Below are 24072 nucleotides of genomic sequence, written 5' to 3'. Positions count from 1 at the left end.
GATGCAACAGCAATTGGAAGCCAGTGCAAGGCCCCCAAAAGGGGCTTTCTGGGGGCGTGTCAGGGAAGAGGCCAAGAGTGGGGGACTATGCTATTTCCAGGTGTCATTTGGCTCCCTCCCTTGGCCCTCTGTCCCAGCAGCCCCATGCCAGGAAAAGGGATGGTGGAAGAGAACATGCATTTTGATTCCTTCTGCCATGCCATGCCAGCATAACCAGCATCCTTCCGTCCCAGAAACTTCTGAATGGCAGCTGGATGTGGTCGCCCTTTCCACCAGCTCCACCTCTGCAGGCTCCACTCCCCACCAGATGGATTGCTCTGTAAGAAAATGTTGCTACTGGAAAAAGCAAAACACCATAGTATTTGCAAAGCAAAGTCATTGGAAGGACATTGGTTCTCATTGGTAGCATTGAACTATTGTAAAAATTCATTAGAGAAATCATTTATAATAATTTCATCACTTAAGCACAAAATGGCCATGTTCGTATATCACAATAAGCCAAGTTTCCTGGTTCATTCTTGCTTCTTGTGAATAAGCAGTGTGCTGGTGCATGCAGTCTGTTCTCTCTTCCCTTTGTGCAAGTGGATAAAACTAACCAGGAAGAGCCAGCTTACTGTGACATGGAAGCTGAGATCCTACTTTGCTACTCCCAAACAAGCCAGGATTTGTAAGCGAATTTCAAACTTATACTTCTAGCTTGTTTAGGAGTAAAAAAATCAGGATCCCTAGTTCACACATCACAAGAAACTAGTGCTTCTTGGTTAATTTTACTAATGCATATGAAGGGAGAAGCCAAGTGGGAGTGAGCAGGCTGTGTATACCAGTACACTGCTCATTCACAGTAAGCCAGGAATCCTGGGTTATTGGGATGGATGTGCAGATGAAGCCAACACCTTCGTTGTAGAAATTACAGTTCCTGTTTTGCCTCACAACAATCCTGTTAGATGGGTTATGAAATGACCCTTTCACAGATGAAACGGGGATAAAGCTTTACTGAAGGCCAGTCTGGGAATTCATGGAGATGTGAACTGAATTGGACTCCTAATTAAGTCTCAGCTTTATGCCTTATTCCATGCTAGATATGCTACAAGACTGGTTGTTTGGACTAATTTCTAGAAGTTAAGATGCTTCCTTGAAATTTAGCCCACCAAATTCATGGGCTTTGGAAGCGTCTTTTGTAGCCTATTGGCTCTGCCAGACACAAACAGCAAGAAGCCAGCAACATGTCTTTTCATTTTACTGTTACGGTATTAACTTGTTGGGAAATTATATACTTGTAAGCATGATAAGTAAATGGAGAACAGCACCATGCTACTGCTTTTCATATATAAACTTGACATCAATAATCTCTTCTTCATGGTTCTTGAGAAACCATTTTTTGTGTGTCAAAGGGAACATGGTAAGATTATTGAAAAAATTGATTTTGCTGCATGAATTTGCATTGTGTGTATATGAGAGAGTAATAGGAGTTATGTAGTTGAAACTGAGACAAAATAAGTAGAAACTTTCTAAGATTCTGAATAGTCATATCAGTAGGATAGAAGCATTTAAATGCAGGCTTAGCAACATATCCAGCTTTAAGTCAGTGGTGTTAGCTTGTACACATTTTAAAGAAGCTTCCCGATTAAGTAAAGTTTGATGCAATAGAACTAGAGACTATAAAAGATGTGAATTTTTTGATAATATAAATTCAAACTTTATTTGATTAGTCCTCCTCAAACCACTATCCTGAGGAGGGAGCAGGGTTATCTACTCTAACATAGGCACAGATGGAGAAAGTCAAAAGGAGGATTTTTGTAACTTTGATTCTTTGAACAGCTTATGCCATAATAAATGTGTTCATCTTAAATGTACAACAGGACTCAATTTTATTGCAATGGACTAGCACTCTCAAATTTTTTAAATAGGCTACGATTATTCACATCCTCTCAATCCATCTTCCCAAGGCAAAGAACTTTAGCCACCACCCTTTTGGGAGAGAGGAAAATAGCTGGCTGCATAATACTCAAAATAAGTAGACAAGCTTCCCAAAGAATTGCATGTAAATTTGCAATCCTACTTCCCATTAAACTCATTAAAAATTAAATTTATATCCCACTCTTCCTTCCAAAGAACCCCAGGACAGCAAACACATCTGTAATAAAAATATAATTAAAAACAAAATAAATTTATTTAGAACATTTAAAAACTGTTAAAAACATCGAAAAACAATGAAATACAATAAAACGTAATCAATCATGTGTGTGGTTAGGTGAAAAGAAACGTTTTCAGCAGGCTTCTGAAATAATACAATGATGGTGCCTGCCTAATGTCAATAGGGAGGGAGTTCCAAAGTACAAGTGCTGCCACATTAAAGCCATGACTCCTTACCAACGCAGAGTGGACATTGTGTGGCAGTTATAATAGTGCACGTTCTGCTGATCAAAATGATTGAGTCACTACTTATGGGGTTAGGCGATTCCTTAAGTAAACTGGTCCCAAGCCATTAATGTCTTTATATACCAATAGTAAAACCTTGAACTGAGCCCTGTGGTGAACTGGCAGCCAGCGCAATTCTCTGAGCACAGGTGCAGTATGCTGGCAGATTCTCATTCCTGTAAGCAATTGTGCTTCAGAATTCTACACTAACTGCAGTTTCTGAACCAAGCGCAAGGGCAGCCCCATGTTGAGTGCATTACAGTAGTCCAGTCTTGAAGTCTTTTGAGTAAACAGACATAGGATTGAAGTGTAAATCTCAATCTTATCGTTTAAAAAGTGAGATAGAAAAATGCAAAAGAATTATACATATGTAAACGAGATAACACTACATCTTTCACAGGAGACAAAGAAGTAAGAGGAATCTTATGATATTCTGAGCTTTGCACTGTCAAAATAATTTCTTTTCTTTTTTAAGACAAAATGTATATATGATACTGTTCATCAGAAACTTGTGAAGGTGAAAATCGTGCATCAAGAAATCATAGAAGAATGTGAAAAGGAAAGAATATCTATGGCTCAACAAATACAGGCAGCTGAATTACAGTTGATCTATTTAATGTAAGCATTTACATTTTTTGTACTATTATTGTTTTTCAAGTGGTCTCTGTCATTTGTACATAGGACAACTGAGTTCCCTACCTCCTTTGGGAAGCAATGTCTGGTTAAGGTGCTCATACTCTCTTCCTTTTGTCTGTTTTGCACATATTCAGTGTTACAGGAATTAGGCACCAAACCCAGGGATGCCAGTACAGGATTTTGTATGTGGATTGCCCACCTCCAAGCCACTTGTAAAAGAGAACACAGATTTGCATGAAATTTGCATGCTTTGTGTCATATGAAATTTGTGTCATCTTTTGCAGGTAGAATGGAGGGCCCAAAAGTATATCAATGGCCACACACACAATAAATGACTGACAGAATGGGAACAGGTGAAGCTTTTCTCATAATTATATAGCCATACTAGAAAATGCTTAACTTATTGAAGTTTTGCCTGTGTCACAGCTGTTAAAGGTGCAAGAACCCTGTTTTGTCCCAATGCCAATTCTAAGCCAAAACCTAGATTTTAATCCTGTACTCCCTTATGTAAGTGTAAATAAGCCCCATTAAACACAAAGAAACTTACTTCTGAATAAACTTATATACTATTGTACTGTAAGTTAATTATATAGTGGATTCCTAAGTGCCTGGTCTTTACTCCTGCACAGCAATACACATGCCTAATTAAGCCTCATTACAAACTTTTCACAATTTTCATTTGACATTGAGAGAAAAGTCTTTAACACCCACCTGCACTTTTTATGTAAATAATATTAGCAGAAAATAACTGACCTCAGACAAACCCACCAAATAAAATATGTGACGTGGTTGTTGGGAAAAAAATGAAGGGCAAAATACAGATATTCAAAGGACCATAAAATGAGACAAGAGCAGAAAAAGCACACTAAGGGGAAGGGACAACAGCAGCCTTTTAGGACCCCAGAGATTCCTATCACGTGGTCTTGAAACAACTCACATGTCAATCTTGGCTCTGACTTCACTCATTGGCTAGAAACACTGAAAGGTGGAAGCAACCAAGCTGGATCATCTGACAGAAATCTCAGAACGGTACCTTCATATTTTGCTATGTAATTTTTTTCTGGGAGGGCTAGATACTTAACTTTAAAAAAAGGAAAGAAAGAAAGGTGAAAGTCTGGGGCCCCTGCTGGCTGTGGGTACAGTACATCAATACCCTATTGGCGACCCTGACCAAACCACATGAGTGGCTTCTAAATATTGTGTAGTACAATAGTGTCTTCTAATTATACCCAGTCGATCACTGCACTCTGCAAGTGAGGACCTCCTGCAGATATTATCTTATGTGGAGGTCCATTTTGGACAATATAGGAAGCGGACCTTTAGTATAGTGGCACCTACCCTTTGGAATTCCCTCCCCTTAAATATTAGACAGGCATCATCTCTGTTATCTTTTTGGCGCCTACTAAATATCTTTCTCTTTCAACAAGCCTTTTAAGTAGAGACCTTATCCCAGTCTGGGTCTGTGGTGGAATTGCTTGTTAATAGATTTTAAAACTTTTTTTAAAAAAATGTTTTTAAAGGTTTTTAAAAAATGTTTTGTTTTAATATGTTTTTAAGGATGTTTTAATATACTTTAAAGTCTGTTTTTATGATGTTTTAGAGTGTTTTTAGTGCTTTTGTTTGCTGCTCTGGGCTCCTACTGGGAGGAAGGATGGGATATAAATCAAATCAAATAAATAAATGTGTAGTGCAAATATGGATTGCTAATGTTTTATCTTGGGATTTGGGCCTTTTTCATTTTATCTTCAGCCTCGGTATTTGCAATGTCAAAAAAAATCTAAAATGTGTTCAATTTAGAGTTATTTAGTTCTTTCTATTTTTTCGTCCTTGATTGGAATGCTTTCAGCAATAATATGCAGAACAGGAATTGCAAGAGGAAGTACCTCAAAGAAGAGTTAGTTCCTATTATGAGGGTTTTACAGTCTCACCTGTCCTTACCTTGTTAGTCCAGCTAGATTAGCAGTAATTAGTATGAGAATCTATACCCTAACATGGAGATCAGTGGATGATTGCCTGTGTTTTAGAGGGCTAGTCACCCAGAAATGCCTAAGAACTGAGCTGTTATATTTCAAGTGTCTTGTAACAAGAATACTATGTTTGTCATTTTGCAACCTATATCTCCAGTTAACAGAGTGTTTTTGGTAATAAATTATAAGTTGCATTTTGTAACATGAAAGACTACTAGTAGAAAGGTTTAAATTTATTTGTGGGGACTTCATATTTCTACCAGATACTGAACAATAAGCCTTTTTGTTGGCCAATAGCTGAGATTCCATAGCTCTGATGTTGGAGAGTCAAATGGTAAATCTATTGCCAAACCATGGAATATTTTTTTCTGAGGAAGGAAGTAATCAGAGTATAGCACTACTTATCTCAGTGAAGATTTTTAATGAGACCTAATCTTCTGTGTTTTCTATTCATTGCTGAAGCAGGAAAGTTTCCAGGTGCCAGAGACAAATACCTTGGTGTTGTAAAGAGCTGACAAGTCTGCAGTTTCTTTGCAAGTGTGTATTTGCACTAGTAGCTGATGAGGCTGTAGGGATGGGGCACCATTGCCCTCCCAGTTATCGAATGCAGTAGGTTGCTGCCACTGACCGAGAGGGGTGAAGCATGAGGAGCTCATTGTGGTGTGTGGTGGCAAGAGTGTCGGGTTGTCTCTACTGCCATGCTGTGTACTATACCGAGCTCCCACAACTTGCTCCTTTTCCTCTTGGTCTGTGGCAGTGATTTGCCACATTTGGAAGCTGGAGAGCAACAGTGCACCACCCACCTCACCTCACCGGCCATTGCTGCTTATTCTCATGGACAAAGTAATCTTCAGCGCTATAGAGTATGTCATTTGTGATATACTCATTATAGGAAATGGTTCTGAACTAAAGAAAATTAATTTTCTGAACCCCTTTATTAATGGGATTTGTCATGAAATCTCATTGATTTGAACAGAACTTGGACACAACTTGCTCTTGATTTGGACTATCTGTGATATTGAATGATACAAAAAATTAGTGCCTTGTCCACCGATTCAGCTTAATTTTATGATCATTAGGGATGGTCGAGAAACTTGATTCAGTTTGCATTTCAAGCTGAATGTATCAAATTTGCCCTTTGTGAGACAGTATGAGAACCAAAACACAGCCATTCTTCAAATCTTGCACTTATTTGAATTTTGCAGTGCACTTCGCCACCCAACCAATGTTTACAAAAATGTACATGTTAGGGGAAAGTGTACATAAGAATGAATATATGAATGAAAATAAAATACAAAAATGCATTATATCATGAGAAATTGCTTGCAAAAATGTGTTCATCAAAACTGCCTACAAAATGTGTTTATTAGGATAAATTTGCACTAAATGCTGGAGAATTTTTGTAAGGATTGCTGAATTTAAGACTGGAAAAATTAGAAACTGGTAACATATGGAAAGCAGGAACTAGCATTCAAAAGTATTCTACTTCACTGGAATTAATGGACACAGAGGCTTGGATCCTAACTTCCATGAGCAGTTTATCTCATGGAAGATAGTTTTCTCACCTTCCCCTCCCCCATTGTAATCCCCTTGCCACTTGAAAGTGAGCAGACTGGAGAATTCTCCAAGAAGCTGCAGTAAGAAGGGTGAATTAGCAAAAAATGGCGACCCTCCCTTGCATAAGAAGAGGTTCCTTTATTTAGCTAGAGTGCTGATATTTTATGGCCTGAAGATATTTCAGTGTGCTGCACAACTAAGACACCTTTTTGAAACATGTTATTGGTCATGCTTTTATACTGCCTGTCCAACTGTGTTCCCTAGGTGGTATACAGCCCTCTACTCCTGTCTGCATCTCATTGGAATTGTTTTTAATTGTTGATTGTTTTCAGATGTTTTCATTTGTATTTCTTTCTTTTTTTTACTGATGATGTGGTCCACCAATGGTCCACGAGTTTCATTGAGGTGGTCCATGCATGTCTGTGGATTTGTGGATAAAGACAAGAGATGGCACATCCATCATATTAAATATATTTATTTTTAATTTTATTTCTGTTGCTTTTATTTCATATATTGTATTTTATTGCATTGTAATACAATAAAATGCAATATATAAGCAATAAAAGAAGCAATAAAATACAAATGAAATCATACAGCATCTAGCACAACACATTATAATGGCTACAACTGGCAGAAAAATTATTAAGTGGTCCGCCAAGACGCTCAGCAATTTTCAAATGGTCCATGATGGGGGGGGGAAGTTTGGGAACTATTGCTTTAAACAAAAGTTAATGTATAGTTTAATATGAAGGAGCAGCATACTAGTGCATGCTGCTCAAACATCCCCACTCCAGTCCTTCCCTGCTCTTGGCTGTGCCACACTGGGAACAAACCAGAAGACTTGGCTTGTGTCATTCAAACCCCAGCTCATGGTTTGTTTTCCACAAACTAACCACAAGCAGTAAGCCAAGAACAAACCAACATGCTGCTCATTCACATTAAACTATAGTGAATAACTACATGTGAATCAAGCCAGTATGAAAAGCAGCTAGTTTTGAACCAGCTAGTGATGGAATTTGTTTATTGCTTCCACCCTGCATCACATTCTGTCGGTCAAGCCATTCATTCAATGTTGTGTGTTTTTCCACTATTTCTACTTTTATTCAATTTGACTGCCCTCCCACCCCCGCAAAACAATATCACTTTGTTAATGTTATTTTTAATTCCCTATAGTGGTGGGGAGAGTGGCTGAAAGGAATAAAGGTGTGTGTGTGAGAGAGAGAGACTGAAAATAACATGAATGTAGGGAGGAAAGGAATAAGAAGGAGGATCTTAACTTTGGACATCCTTTCCTGGGCTTGCTGGAAGGATGGGTGGACATTTAAAGGGTTAATAGCACATGATATATTAAAAGATAAAGCCTTTTCAACTTGGCTGTTTACCCAATGTCCATGTTAAGGAGGTTTTCCAGCCTTGACTTAATCTCTGCAGTTATCCCTTTAAAGTTCCGACTAGGCAGGTACAGGATTACACAAAATACCCTTGGGAGTCTGTAGTTCTCAGCAGAGCACACATCAAACCCTCTCCCCAACCACAATCGCCCCCTTCACAGGCAATCTGTCTCTTTCTCCTCTGCCTCTCCCCCCTCCTGCTAGCAAAAGACCATGCACCTCTGTCTTGTCTGTTGAATGTACTGGGCTCTAGCTGTCACACTGTCTTTTCTCTCTCCCTTTCTCCCTCTTTGTTACCCCCCTCCCAGCTAGCTAATATGATTTGAGTCTGTCAAGTCAATATACCAAATGTTTTTCCAGCCTCTTTTTCTCAGAGTCAACAGAGCAGAGGAAAAACCCTTCCCCCAGTCCTCCCCTTTGCCTCCTATCTGAATCATACTTGGATCCACCACCCCAGCTATAGGAGAAAGCAAGAGATTGCCTGCCTGCCTGCCAGCCTGCCTGCCTAGTCAGTTACGCACTAGCAAAGCAAAAGATCAGGCACCTCTTTTCTGCTGATGCTGAACGTACTACCTTTGGTTGTTGGCCTCTCTTCTCTCTCTTTTTCCTATCTGCCTCCACCCTCCTGCTAGCTAGTGCTTGATCCTCCCCCCCAAAAAAGCAAAGAGCATGCTAGTCAATTTCACAGTCACATTAGTATAGCAAACAGAAAGCAAAGACATCCGTTTAATGTTACATTCACTGCAGGGTTTTTCGTTTTTTAAAAAAATCCTGGTGTCAGGGAAGAGCCACAGAAACTTGTAACATAAGGATCAATTTGCACTAGATGGCAAATGTGTGAACTCCCTGGGAATCCAGTGCTACATTTGAATTAAGAGAAATTCTCAGCCAACCCTAGCACCAAGATGAGACTAGTATGTTGATAGCAGGCAAGCACTTTATTCTTCCTGTAGTTCACTTGACTCACACATTTTATCTATCAGCTTCCATCATATTATGGCAAACTTTTGTTAATAACAGATCAGTAATGCAGATCAGATTGCTGCCAATATGTTTCTTGAATAAGGGAGCAATCAAAACCCAATATCCGCTGCGATGGGTAGAGTTTGGAATAGCCAGAAATCTGACTGAGCCCAGGCTCTGCCTGGGCTCCACCAGATGAAGTTCTTCATCCCGGCTGAGCCAGAGATATGCTGGTTGAGGTTCTCTATCCTGACTCAACTGGGGCTCAGTTGACTGAGCCAAGGCCAGGGTAATTCCCCCAAAGGGTGGGCATTCTAGGGGAGTGGCAGAGGTGAAATGGTCACGGGACAGGGGAAGACTTACCCCTATTCCTAATACATTCAGCTCAGTCTTGTGACCTTGCAATCCAGCAGACGTTACACTGCCAAAAAGGGTGGTATAAGTCAAATTCTGTTTTAAAGGCTTGTTTCCCTCTGGCAGGCTCAGGCTGTTTCAGTTGGTAGTAGCCCCACTCCTGAATGGAATCTGAACTAAAGATAAGTTACACTGGCATAAATTACTCCAGCATATTAGGTTGGCTTCCTCTAAGTTGGATTGCTCTGCCCGTGGCTGACAGTTAGCTGATACGAAGTATGCTATGGGAAAAGACTTGGACTGTAATCCTATGTGCATTGAACTCAGTGGGGCTTATTTCTAAGTAAACATGCTTAGGATCATGCCTTATATTAGATGTTGGAAACATAAAGTAGATTCAGTACCACTGTACTAGCAGTGGAATGAGGTTTGATGTCTGATTAAAATTAGATTATTCTGATGGGCTTGGTAATATTGTGTTAATAAATACATTTTCAGTTTACTTTTGGTAAGATGGATGACTTGATTCTTGCCTCATCTTAGGAATCAGTTAAAAGAAGCTGAAATGCTTTACGATGATTTCAGTAACAAGATAAAAGCAAAAAAGGAAGCAATAATACAATGTAAAAATCGTCTTGAAGAATTAATCAAGCAAGAAGCAAATACAAAGGCTGACTTAATGTCTTGGCATGATAACGTGAGTTTTGGATATTTATATGCACACAAATAAATCCTCTAAAACCAAAAACCAAATGCAATCCTTAACATTTTCTCTATTGAAAAGTTGTGTCCTATAATCGTTCCAATAAATGCAAGTGTTATATAGTGAAGTGAAAAAAACTTTTCAGCTTGCCAAGCCCAGGGTCAGCACCCAGCACACTTGGACATCTGTTGGGACCCATGCATCCCATCAGGGCCTGCCCTTCTGTGGTGAATGCCACTGAGGGGGCTCCTTCTAGTAGTGCTGCTATCAACTAAGAGCCCTCTTTCACTGCAAATGAGCACCAGCACTGCCACCAGCCACCCCCACATTGTTACCCTGTGGTGCCTGTATACTTCCCATAGTTGCCATTTCTATTTTCCCATAATGCAACGCAGGAGAGTGCCCAAAGTAACATTAGATGTTCTGTGGCATTGGATTATGGACAAATAAAGATGGCAGCTGCCTGGTGCTGATCAGAGCTGAACATCTTATCAGATTCATAAGAAAGAGTACCAGCACTGGAGGATAAGACCCAAACTACAGTGACTGGGTAGGGGCCATCATCAGCACTAAGCCAGGCACCCAAGCCTGGCACTGCCCCTGCAACTTGGTTTTCATTTCAAAAGAATGCAGATGGTTGTGTTGATAAAAAAACCCCACTAACAGTCCTATAAAGTTCTTCATGTTGGCATCTGCGAAAAAAGTGATACACATATATGATAATTTGAAAATGGTTGCAAAGCCGAATTTATTTTCCTCTTCCTCAGTTAATTTCCTTTTTTATGTTAGAATGCCATTTTCATTTTTATTGTTTAATACGTTAGTTATGTTTAATATAGTTTAACAACTTTAAATCTTGATTCTAGGCCCTCATCTGAGAACTGATGTAAGCTTTCCTTTTTTAGGAATCCTAATCAGAAGCACAGACTGAAGACAATTGTTTTGTGCCATGACCACATTCACTGACACAACCACATGCACTTCTTTATTCTGGTTTGGGAATAGCAGTTCCCTGTAGCAGGGTAGTTTTCAATTTTTCAGTTTGCACTAACAGGCAGAAAAGGACCCAAGTATTTTTTCTTGGGGACAGATGTCGAAAAGGAAACATAATTATGACTATGAAATAAGCAGCAAATTTATTTGCACTTTATTGCTCACAAGCTATAACTGAAACCCTGAAAGTAGATATTCAAGATTTTAACAGCTTTAGCTGCATCATGCTGGAGATGCATTGCAATGCAGATATTATTTATTTGTTAGTTACACTTTTATACTGCCTATCCAACTGTGTTCTCAAGGCAGTTCACAGCATATTTATTATTTATTTATGTATAAAAGTATTTCTATACCAACCTCTCGCAAAACATCAGGGCAGTGTACAGTAATATAAAAACACTTCAAAGCAATACAAAAGATAATTAAAATGACTGGTTATTCAAAAACACGTTTTAAACAGCTTCATAGGCCTGTTGGCACACAAAAAAGCAAAACAATCATACAAAGTCCCAAGAAACATCATAAAAAGTCCAACAATACAAAAAAAATGCAAAACACAAAGTCTAAGTATGCAATCCTCCCCCTATCCCCCCCCCGGATGGTTACACAGATTAGTTTGCAGGTGCATCTTTGGTGGTGACAGCAGTTCTCTCACTGGTGGTAATAAATGGAAAGCCCTGAAATGGAGTGTTGTGAGATGGGGTGCCGGTGACTCTGGATCAGCTGGATCTAAAGCCCCACTGGTCCACTGGAGAGCCTGATCCTTGGAATCCCCCAGCCATGCCAGCCTGAAGTTGGTATAGTGATCTTTAAAAGAAAATTTCCCATCTTCTACCTTTGCTTGTGTCACCCAGCCAGGCTTGGGATGTGGCAGTGGGTCTGCTGTGTGGCTTCCCCGCACATCCCACTTATAACTGTTCTGTTACTTAGGAGTAAGTCCCACTGTAACACTCCCAAGTAAACATGCACAGTATTGAACTGTTAGTCATCTTTGCACATGCATAATTTGACAATAAGCAGATCTTGGCTTGGATCCTGACTTCTCTGTTCATAGGATACTCCCATTGACAGAAGGTAGGCTTTTTAAAAAAACTGGTTTTCCTTTCCCCTTGCAGCCCCCTGTGACCTCCAAAAATTTGCTGTGAGTGGTTGATCAGCCCTCAGGAGCAGCATGGGAGGTGATTATGGAGCCTTTCCCTCTTCCCCAGTGGAAGCTTCATTTCACAGAAATGCAACTCAGGATCCCAACTAAAATTTGGTGGCCCGATCCTTGTTACGTTTGTTGAGTATACTACCAATACATTCACAAAGAACTCCTCTTAAATAGTCATTTTCTTGCTAGTTGCCAGACACAGGATTTTTATCTGTTTGTTATTTTAGTAAACAGCAGCTAAAGAAATCTTACTGTGATGAAAATTTCCAAACTCCAGGTTTGTTGGAATGTTGCAAGTAAATGTTGAATGAACAATTAAGCTATCTTTTTAATATTTAGGTAAGGCGGTTGAATTTGAAAGTTGCTGCTCAAGAAAATGAGAACAAAGATTTACTGAATGAATATTTTGAAGAGATGAAAGTTATGGAAACTTCAGTAAGTTTATAAAAGCAGATGAATATATTTGTGTTTTCCATGTGTTACATAATTTTCATAGTTACTATCTTCCATATTGTTTCCTAGAAATCCACTCAGGACTCTGACCTAGAAAATCTGAAAGAAAGACTCCTGACTCTTCTTGAAGAAATAGCCAAAACACAGAATGAAAACAAACGTCTTTATGATGAAAATGGCGGATTTGTGCAAAAATTCAGAGAGAGGTAAATGTAATTGTTAATAATTGATAGGCTTTCAATCTGACCTACAAGCAAATTGAGTTGGGACTATTTGGGGTTTTTTGTAAGTGTGCTACAGGATTGCTGCTTTAATCAAACCCAAGCACTATAGTTAAACCAATGCATAGATCATAACTTAAAGTAGTATCTTGAGGAAAATGTATTTCAGCTTTGCAGACAAGTACAAAACATTATTAGCACACACAAAATGTATTATTCTTCCAATACAGAGGTGATGAGAAGAGGGCATGTTATAAAAGCCTGATGGGAATAATAGCAACAAAACACTCAGCATACTCCTCAAACCTAACAAGAGGAAGAATAAGCTTCTTTGAAGAAGCAACAAGTAAGATGACAGTATAGAATACAAAGTGATCACACTAAAAGACTCCAGAGAACCATTTCTTTATAAACTTCACACAGCCCTATACAACACATTCCGCTTAATTCATAGTCTTCCAGCAAATATTTTCTGAACATTCAAACCTGTACTTTGCTTAGCAGACGACAGTGACTACAAACTGGGTAGCAAAAATAATACCCTGTTTTAATCATGCTAAATCCAAAGAGGAACACAGTAGGGACCTTGTGGTCTTTGAAAACTGCCCAAAGCTTTTATTACACCCTCAAGTGAACAAGGTAACAGCCCCAAAGCAGTTTCATTAGCATGATTCCCAAACTGAGATCAAAACTGGAAGAAATGTACATACATTAACTGCATATATGTATTGAACATGTCTGATTTTTTGCATTTAAAATCAGGAATTGGGACCATGGTGCATAGTGAGGGAGGATTAACCTGTCTGAAACTGTTGTTTGTCCCAGGAGGGAAGCTGCCATGACCTACCATTTCAGTCATAAAGATCAGATACATTACTTATGTCTGTGTATTTAATATATTGAGCTGGTTCATATGTAATGCTAAGTTAAAACATGAGTTAGGTCATGGCAGAGCAACTGCAGGAGGACTTAGGGAGTAATGCAGTCTCAGTCTCCTGTCTGAGAACCTGCATGGTCACACTAAGCCACGTTTTTACTTCCTATGAAGATAAGGCTATTGATGGCTACTAGCAGCAATGGCTATGTTCTACCTTCAGTATGCCTCTGAATGCCAGTTGCTGGGAATCACTGGTGGGGAGAATGCTGTTGTGCTCAGGCCCTGCTTGTGGGCTTCCCATCTGAATACCACTGTGAAAACAGGATACTTGACTAGATGGTCCACTGGCCTGATCCAGCAGGCTCTTCTGTTCTCATTACTGCGTCATGTGAGTTGGTTCATTGTTTACTTAAGATCTGACAGAGTTCATAAACTCTACTCCACTATCCAATCTGATACAGGCATTTATATTGCATTTTTTCCTTGTTTTATGCTCATACTTCTTTAGGGTATGGTTCACACATTGTTTTAGCTACAATCCTTTGTCTTAAGCTGCAACTACGTATACGTTTGGGGAAATAAGCCCCATTAGTAATCAGTGGGATTGAATTCTGAGCAATTGTTTCTTCTTCCCCTCTCATGCCAAGTATGAGATATTTCGTTCTCCTGTGCATGGAAAGATGATATCAGGTGGGTAACTAGCTCCACCTAGTGGTTGAAGGCAAAAGAGTACTGCTGACGTTTTACTGTAGGTCCGTTCCCAGTCTGCGCCTGCTCCGTCCGCAGTCTGCCTTCCATTGTCACCAGGAGCTGGTTTTACCATCCTTCTGTCCAAATCCTGTCCATCCTTTAGAAAAAGCCTGGCACTCTCTTGATGTGAGAAGAGCCCTTAAAGTTTATATTTCCAAGACTAAATCATTTCGGAAAACAGATAATTTGTTTGTCTCCTTTCACCCAAAATCCATGGGGAATAAAGTCACCACATCTACGCTAGCCAGGTGGATCAAGGCATGCATTTCCTTGGCATATGCCTCTCTAAGATTATCCCGGCCCGCCGGGTTGATAGCTCATTCTACTAGGGCGGCGGCCACATCAGCGGCCTTTTCCCATAATGCCTCTCTGGGGGAGATATGTAGGACAGCCGCATGGGCCACTCCCAATACCTTCATTAAACATTATAAAATAGACTCCTATGCTTCAGCCGAGGCAGCCTTTGGTAGGAGGGTGCTACAGCATGTCCTCTCAGATCACTAGTACCCATAGCCCAGCAGTATTCCCACCCTATATGGGTCAGCTTTGGTATGTCCCACCTGATATCATCTTTCCATGCACAGGAGAAGAGACATTTGGTCTTACCGTGAAATCGGTCTTCTCTGTGCATGTCAAAGATGATATCAGGGCCGCTCCCTATGACGGCTGGGCTGACTGTCCAAGTGCTGTTAGACCTTGAGCAGAGAGTGTATGAGTACTGTTGTCTTGTCTTTTTGTGGTATTATTTCATTTCTTTCTGTGGGCTTGTTATTAAAAAACTGCGGACGGAGCAGGCGCAGACTGGGAACGGACCTACAGTAAAACGTCAGCAGTACTCTTTTGCCTTCAACCACTAGGTGGAGCTAGTTACCCACCTGATATCATCTTTGACATGCACAGAGAAGACCGATTTCACGGTAAGACCAAATGTCTCTTCTCTTTCTGGTATCCTTCCTGTAGCTTTTTTCTTTATTTACTCTTCCAGTCCTGACAGTTTTCCCCCTCCATCCCAGCTGTAATGGTGTTCCCTGTTCTCCCACCAAGGATTGGTTTTTGGGGAAACCAGCAATGCTCAATCATCAATTGCACTGACTTTAGCCCACTTGTGGTGTGTGTGAAGGCAGACTGCTGCACTCACAGTGGTGCACTATATATTAATGGCACCCTGAATATGCTCAGTGCTTCCCAAGTGCTAAACATAGGGCTGGCAAAGTCCCTTGCACTATGGCACCCAAGCACCCGACAACCAGCTAGCTGTCAAGAGCTTAGGAAGTTCTGCACAGAGGACTTTGACAGGTGGGCAAGGCAACCTACCTGGCAGTCATCTGATGTAATGACATCAGATGGGTTGTCCAATCCACTTGTCACAGTTGATCCATGGGTGTAGGGACAATTAATGAGCTGGACCACGGGGCCAAAATAATTCCCCACCCCTATCCTAATAGATAGGCCTGGTTCACACAACACAGTAAGCCAAACTATGACTTACCAGGACTATGGAAAGTGCAGGTTCCCAGAGAAAAGCTTACAGCTGCTTTGTTCTTCCCCAGTCCTTTAGGTTTGTCTTGGTTACAGCTCATGGTTAGGGAGGAGAGAGCTAAACTGCGATCTTGAGCTAAACTTTGGCTTAGCTCAGTGCGGAGCAGGAGCAAAAGGAACCAAGGACTATAATTTGGCTGACTGTGTCATGCGAACCAGGGCATAGAGTCAAGCTGTGGCATTGACAAACAGAATGCTTATGTCTGAGACTCAATTCATTGCAGAAGTGAACCTTTAATAGGAGATGTGCTGTGCATCGCAAAGCAATAGTTACTCCTCATAGGCAATCTTTCTATCTGGTTTCCAACAGCTGTTCAGTCCAGTATATATTGATATTCCAGTGTACCTGTAGAAGAACAGGCATTGTGTTTACACATGCATGCAGGGGTTTCTAGTGTTGCTAAAGCAGTGATAAGCAGTTGTAATTATGCTCTGTTTGATCTTCAGTCCTGTATTGATATTAGAATCTCAAAAGCAAATGGTGGTTATGTTGGCACAAGTTTGTGTGAACCATCTTTCATTTTTTAAAATTTCATGAATGAGGATACTGCAAAGTACTTCTGTAACATAGGCATAGGAGTTTTAAAAATCAGTGCAATCGTAAATATAGGAAGTAAAGCAAAATTAAGATTGTTTTTGCAAAATTATCAAAGGTGTTTAACCTTTAATAAATTATCAAATATTATCAAATAGTGTTGCAATGCTTTTGTTTTTAACTTCTTTTAACAGTGCAAGAAGGAGAGTGGGATATCAATCAGAAATTCAAGTTTTACAGAAAAATATTCGCAGATTAGAAGAGCATTTAAAAAAAGCGAATAAAGAACTCTATTCAGCTGAATTGGCTTATGATGAAGCCAAAACCAAACTGGAGGAATTGGAGCAAAATATTGCTAAAGAAAAAATGCGTTTCAAGGTTGTTTAAAGTCATTCTATTATTATGAAAATTTAATTTTTTAAGGTGTGAAATGATTGCATAGAATATAATGTTTTATCTCCATGCTGTGAAAAGCTCCACCGGCTAATTTCTACAGATCAAGATCCTATGAAAGGTACAAGAACAGGCCAAGGGTTTTGTGTGTTTTTTGCCAGTTGGCAAATTTACTCTAAACTTTTCCCATTCATCAAACTGTAAACCTGTTTAGCAACTGTCAGCCACAAGTGTCCCAATTCATTTAGAGAGATCTGCGCATGTAAGCAGCCTTTTGGATCCATTGTCAATGCAGTTGCATATTACAATTTTCATCCAAGCCTTGTTGACATGGCTGGATGTGGATTTCAGTGGAAAAAGGTATATGTGCATCTGCATCTGGAGTGTCAGTAAGTTATATATGAATCATTTCCTGCAACTACAGATGGATTAGGATCGGGCTTAATGACTGGAACTTCCTTTAACTGAATAGTGGTTTCTCATAGAAAGTGGAAGTAAGTTCTTGCTTTTGGTCAGCAGAAAGAAAGGCACATGCAAACTATATGGAACAAGTTATTATTTTTTGGGTAACTTATAATCTATTTCTGCAAATGTGTTATCAGCACTTTGGTCTGTCTCCACTGGACTCCGCCACACTCAATATCTTTCTGGTTGTCTTTTAACTTTGAATCTTATGATTGGAGACTCTTTTTTAAAATTTATTTCTAATGGTCTGGAATACTGCGAGGTTGTGTACGTAAGCTGGAACTACCTAGAGATGGTACCTCAGGACTCTGAGTTGAAAAACAGTCCTGTTTGTAACAGAGCCCTAATGCTGTGTGAAATAGTTAATTGTGTGATCAGAGATTGAAGGATAGCTCAGAGAATCAAAGACCCCAATTATTCAATAAAGAGGCAAGAATGGATTTTATGATTTCCTTGAATGAAGAGGTTCCCCCCAGATCAGGGGTGGGGAAATTCTAATCCCCATTTCAAGCCTCCCCCTCAATAGCAATGGGGCTTTAAAAAGCAGCTTTATTTGGTGCCAATGAGAGCTGCATTGTAAGCCTAATTGCTCCACATTGGGAGCAAGAAGGGAAGGCAGCTGGGGAGAGGGGGAAAGAGAAAATGGCATGGATCCACGTGTGTGTGTTTCTGTGTGTGTGTTTCTGTGTGTATGTGTGTGTAATGGTTGTGGGCCCTGTCCACTTTTAGCACTAGCCATACACACTGCTGGCATGCAGCCCCTTACAGATTTCCCTGAAGGAATATGGCTTTCTAGGAGTGTGTGTGGTGGTGGAGGTTCCTACTCGTGCGCAAATCCTAAAATTCTTCTCTTTACATCTCTTTCTCTCCTCACCCCCTCCATTGCCACATTTTTCAAATGACAGGTTATTTTCAGATTTGTAATTTTCTGCCATCTCATTTACAGAATATATTTTGAAATGGAATATATATTTTCTTTATTTTATTATTTATTTATTTACTCAATTTACTCAATTTACTCAATTTATATTTATTATTATTTATTTATTATTTGATTTATATCCCTCCCTTCCTCCCAGCAGGAGCCCAGGGCAGCAAACAAAAGCACTAAAAACACTTTAAAACATCATAAAAGCAGACCTTAAAATACATTAAAACAAAACATCTTTAAAAACATTTTTTAAAAAGCTTTCATGACATCTTTAAAAAAAGGCTAAAAACATATTGTTTTAAATATATATATTTAAAAACACATTTAAAAAGCAATTCCAACACAGATGCAGACTGGGATAAGGTCTCAACTGAAAAGGCTTGTTGAAAGAGGAAGGTCTTCAATACATGCCGAAAAGATAACAGAGATAGCCCCTGCCTAATATTTAAGGGGAGGGAATTCCACAGGGTAGGTGCCGCCACACTAAAGGTCCATTTCCTATGTTGTGCGGAACAGACCTCCTGATAAGATGGTATCTGCAGGAGGCCCTAACCTGCAGAGCACAGTGATTGACTGGGTATATAAGGGGTAAGACAGTATTTCTGATATCCTGGTCCCAAGCTGTATAGAGCTTATATCTCACCCTTTCTCCTGGTAGGAGCCCAGGGCCAAGTATTTTGTTCTCCCTGCTTGTGGTGGTGGTGGTTGTTTTGCTGTTACGGATTTTTCTATCTTTACTTACAGAACTTGGAAGATAATGTAAAAAAACAAATTAGAGATGAAATAAGTGCTTGGAAGCTGACTCAGGTATGGAGAATAGATTTAAATTAACCTTTTAAATGTGTTTTTTGGACATCAAAATCTTCCTTTTCACATTGTTTTGGGGGTTACATTCACAACATCTCTCTTGAACCAGCAGTGGGGAAAACTAACAATGGCTTCAGTTGTGGAGGCAATTGATTAATGTCTTTCTTCATGAGGAAAGGTGCCGTCAATTATTAAGAAGCCCTGTTTAACCTTCCTCTTTCCCCGGTTAATGTAATTCTGCTCCTGAGTAGTTAATTTATTAATAACAATATCTGAGCTTATTTGGGGTCAAAATACCTTGGTCCACCTTGGGACAAAAGCATCACCACAGTCTCAGAATTTAACTTCAACAAATCAGACACAATCTTGAAAAGAAGTGCAAACCCTTAAACATTGCTTGGTGTTTATATAAACTAATAATTTTGATGACAAATTGAACATATCTGCAACTAATACAATAAATTAAAGCTTTGCATTGTGTGGTTATGTGAGTATACAGAAAACTCAAAATGATTACATGGTAGCAGTGAGATGAGAAACTTGAAATAAAATAAACTTGAGATTAGAAAAACCATATTGTTGACAAAACTGGCACTACTATTATAGCAAACAAAATTACTAATTGAACCACTAACAGTGTTGGTCTCTCGGTTCCAACTAAGCATTTTGAAGAAGAGATCCTGAAGAAGGGAGAGTTTCAAAGAGGAATGCTACATTTGTTACCTGGTTTATACTTTTGTTCTGATTGGGGAGTGGGGTACTCTCCAGGGATGATCACCAACCAGAGGTGGGGTGTTCATCTGTTCTATTTATTCTTACATGTAGTTTGGGGAGCATCTAGCTTTGACCCTGTACTATCCCTATCATGTTGTTTTGAAGCTCTTTGGATATTCTTAGCATGCTTACTTGGCATATTCTTTCTCCCTGAACTGTCTTGAATTTCCGGTCACATGTGACATCTCCTATGAAGTATGTTTGTAGAATTGTTAGGCTTTAAGAAACAATCAACATCAAGGAAAATCATTTTTGTTGTCACTGCAAGTACTGTGCATGAAACTAGCAAACAAGGTCATGCTTCTCTACTCGTGATGGAGCATTCCGTCTCATTTTTCAGCAGGCCTTTTTGGTAGGAGCTGTGAAGCCTCAAACCAAAACAATCTTTGATGTATTCTCCAGTAGCTATAAAATGCCTGGCATAGTAATTTTCCATCACAAGCTCCAATTTTGCTTCAGGATTTGAAGATGTTTCAAAAACCATGTGTGCCAGGCGTAGCCAGTATGATGCCCTCCAGGTGTTGTTGGACTACAATACCCAGCCTCAGCCAGCATGGCCAATAGTCAGGGAGGATGGGAACTGTAGTCCAACAACATCTGGAGGACACCATCTGAGACAGAGAACTTCATGCATGTGAACATCAGGCTGAGGTCTCATAATACGAATCTGGGGTCCCCTCATTATATGCATCTTGTATCTTCCTGAGAATCTTCTCAGAATACTTAATGAAGCCATTCAATAGTTTTAGGACCAGGCTAACAGTATTAATTTAGCTTTTCAATGCAGGATTGACAGAGAATTATGTGTGCTGCAGGAAAATGGGGAGGAGGAACCATTCCTGGCCAAAAAAAAATGGGAGTGAATTTTTGGGGCTCAGAGCATTACATTGATAAAGTTAAGGAATTTTCAGCCTGTTCATTGCCTGATTAATAGCTTCTCAGAAGCTGCTCTAAGTTTCCTGAAGAAAGTGTGGGATATATATTTAATAAATGAACTTCTCAGACATCAGAACTTCTCAACCAGTACTGAATCTCCTATGCTTGCTTACAGTTTTTGATCATGCAGTTTTAAGCTCAGCTCCAGGCATTACTGGATGTTGCAAAATCTGTTCTAGTCAGATTTCAGGCTAGACATTGGGACTGATACTTGATTTGGTCACTTTGGATGAGGATGTCTAACTATAGACTGAAAGGGGAATGTGATTCACTCAGTATTGCTGGATCTTTCCATAGGTTTTAATTACCTTTGACATGAGAATACAAGGGGCCAGCCTAGGGTGATTACAAGATAAATGGTAAACAGCCTTTTGCTTACCTTGAAAATGACTTAGGCCCTAGAGCATTCAATTTAGATGCTCAAAGTCTTATTCCTTCTGCTGCCTGCAATCTCATCACAGTTCCCAAAGGGAAAAAAATGTCCTTGAAGGCTAGGGTGGGGTGGCAATCAACAGAAGCTGCTCCCTTAAAGAAAGGAAGGTCAGCTAGGCTGTTTCTCCTTCCCCTGACAGTTTAAAACATGAAGACACTCCCAGCATAGTGATGGTGGCAGACTGTTTTCTGTTGAGGATCATGGGGGTAGAACTCCAACTTCCATGAATGCTGGCAAAAAGTGTTACTGGCGTTTTCCACCATGAATCATAGAGATTGTAGTTCACATTCTACCTTACTCTCTACTCTTGCCCAACTTCCCTGCAAGATTCTACTTGTATATACTATAAGCAAGTTACAAAATGTGAATGCTTCAGAAATTGTAAATTAGGGAAACAAAGCATTAAGGATTTTAGTAGAAGATTATTAGTATGTACAAAGCCTTAGACTTTGGATGGATTGCAAAGTTATCTTTTATATAAGCAATTGCCCCAGAAGTGTATTTTTGATTGAAATGAAGCAAAAATGTATTGCTGGATGTCTTCCTTTTTTTCCTGTGTTTGATGTACTACAGTGTATATATTTTCTTTATATTATGAACAGAAAAGAGTTAGAGCACTGCAGGCAGATCTAGATAAAAGGGGGAAGGAGTATGCGAAGTTAGAAGAAAAAATTCAGAAGAAATTAGCAGAACTTGAACAGCATGTAGCTGACCAAGCAGCATTGCTAGAAAAAAATAAAGAAATTCAAAAATCATATGCTGAGGTAAGTTAAAACTGGTAACACTATGATGCTGACTGTTCTCTCTGTCCCAAGGCAATGGGAGAACTTTGTCTTACTTTTATTGAAAGTGGAGTGGTCAAACTGGCATTTAGAATATTATAACATGTGAATCCCTTAAAAAATCAACTCTTATTGTGACTTTCCTCTTCTCCCAGGCATTTTAGCATGTGTTTTAAATCGTTTTTATATTGTTTTAAATTTTAAAATTGTGTTTTAAATTGTTTTTAAAATATGTGTTTTAAATTGTATATTTTTAAAAATGTTTTCGATTGCTGTAAACTGCCCAGAGAGCTTCGGCTATGGGGCGGTATACAAGTGCAATAAATAAATAAATAAATATAAAGGTTTAAAAGTAATAATATAATTTAGAATCACATGCAAAATAGCTGATAGTGTCAATTGTAATGGCTGATATAAAATGCGAAAAAACCATAACTAATAGTATTTTCAAAATAGCATGTTAATGGCAATGACTAATGCAGTTAGCCCTTCCCCAAGAAATCTTTAGTAGAAACCATGTGACCAGGACCACATCATTAATCTTTCAGAGTCTTATTAGGGGTGTGCCAAGAGTTATATATCTTTGTCCTTAACTCTAGGTTTATTTTGGCTCAAAAACTTGGAAACAAAGTTCATGAAAGCATCTTCATAAATTGATGATAAGCCTACATTTGTCTTATTCCTTAAGTAGGGTTCATGAAAACTATTCCATGCACACATTTTAATTATAGATGTTGTTCACTAGCCAGTAGAGTGGAACTGTTGACTGTTCTTACGACAATTCTTTTTTTGGTGGAGCAAGTCCGGCCCCCAAATTTGCATTGTTTCTTTACTGGTGGTGTTTATTGGGGTGTGTATTGATTCTGTGTACTTACTGAATTATGAGACTAATAGAGCTTATTCAGGTGAGAGTTTCACATTGACAGGTGAGATTGTGCTATAAACAAGGCATTTCAAGTCAGATCAAGGACTCCCTAAAGTCCTGACCTGCTCCATGGACTTGAGTGCCCTCAAAATGGTATATTTTTAAAGCAACCACTGTATTTTTTAAAAAAACCAAAACCAATATCCTGAGATTGAGTGGGGAGGGGATGGAAAGGTAGGAGACCTTTCATTTTGACTAAATTATTTTCCCAGAGTACACCAATCACAATGATTTAGAGGAGGGATGCTGAAGTAAACACTAAAAATTGTGTTTGTTTTTCATGTGGTTCTATGCTGTTTTTTTCACCACCCCGCCCTCTCTACAAATCAATGGAGAAATCTCTCGCCCAGGGTCAAGGGGCTGTATCCTCACAAATCTGTTGGGGTGGGGTGCAGAACATCTCCCTCTTTGCTTGGGAACCATGCTCTTTTTTCCACTACTACCCCATGATTGTTATTGTACCAAAATGGTAAAGTCTATGATTGTGGGAGAACCACTGCAGCTATCGTTCTGGAATTTGACAAACTTTTGCCCCCAGAAGGGGTGACAATGTTTGCCAATTGCATCTAAGTCTGGTGAAAAATTAAAAGGATCAAATTTTAAATATGTCCTGCATGAAAATCCCTGAATGTATCTGCCTACAATTGACTTAATCCACTCTGGAAGGCTTCTATGTCTGGAAATTCCATTCATTTATGTGATAAGATAAAACAATTATAGATGTTTTTAAATTCTCCATTATAGTGAATGGGGAGAGAAAACATTGCTTCATTTTTAACTTATCTAGACACCAAATATTGAGTCAAATTAGATAAATTAGAAAGAGTGGCTCTGAAATAGATTGGACTGCTTCCCCAGTTTATTTGTTTATTTTATTGCATTTATACCTCGCCTTTCTTCCATCAAGGAACTAAAGGCAGCAAAGCATGTGGTTCCCAGGTGGTCTTCCATCCAGGACTGACCAGACCCAGACCTGCTTAAGTCAGCAAGGTTGTGGTCTCATGTGTTTTCAGACCATGCCCTGGGTTCAGATATAGATGCAAGTTAGATCTTGTGGCCAGTGTATAGTGTTGAGAACAGTGGTAGTCTTGACATACCACTGCATGATAAATG

General features: G+C 39.4%; 1 protein-coding gene across 2 annotated transcripts in view; it reads left to right on the top strand.

The window, feature by feature from the left end:
• Positions 1 to 24072, top strand: part of LOC133371560 (coiled-coil domain-containing protein 178-like) — a 122395-nt gene that overhangs the window by 76283 nt on the left and 22040 nt on the right. For both annotated transcript variants that reach the window (XM_061599217.1, XM_061599125.1), the window contains 7 exons: positions 2894 to 3036; positions 9830 to 9983; positions 12478 to 12573; positions 12661 to 12797; positions 16708 to 16891; positions 19047 to 19109; positions 21855 to 22016. In XM_061599217.1, coding sequence (XP_061455201.1) covers positions 2894 to 3036; positions 9830 to 9983; positions 12478 to 12573; positions 12661 to 12797; positions 16708 to 16891; positions 19047 to 19109; positions 21855 to 22016 — 939 coding nt within the window. The remainder of the gene's footprint in view (positions 1 to 2893; positions 3037 to 9829; positions 9984 to 12477; positions 12574 to 12660; positions 12798 to 16707; positions 16892 to 19046; positions 19110 to 21854; positions 22017 to 24072) is intronic.

The sequence above is a fragment of the Rhineura floridana genome, chromosome 1 (assembly GCF_030035675.1).
Source record: "Rhineura floridana isolate rRhiFlo1 chromosome 1, rRhiFlo1.hap2, whole genome shotgun sequence".
Classification (NCBI taxonomy): Eukaryota; Metazoa; Chordata; class Lepidosauria; order Squamata; family Rhineuridae; genus Rhineura; species Rhineura floridana.
This window is presented reverse-complemented; position numbering and strand designations above follow the sequence as displayed.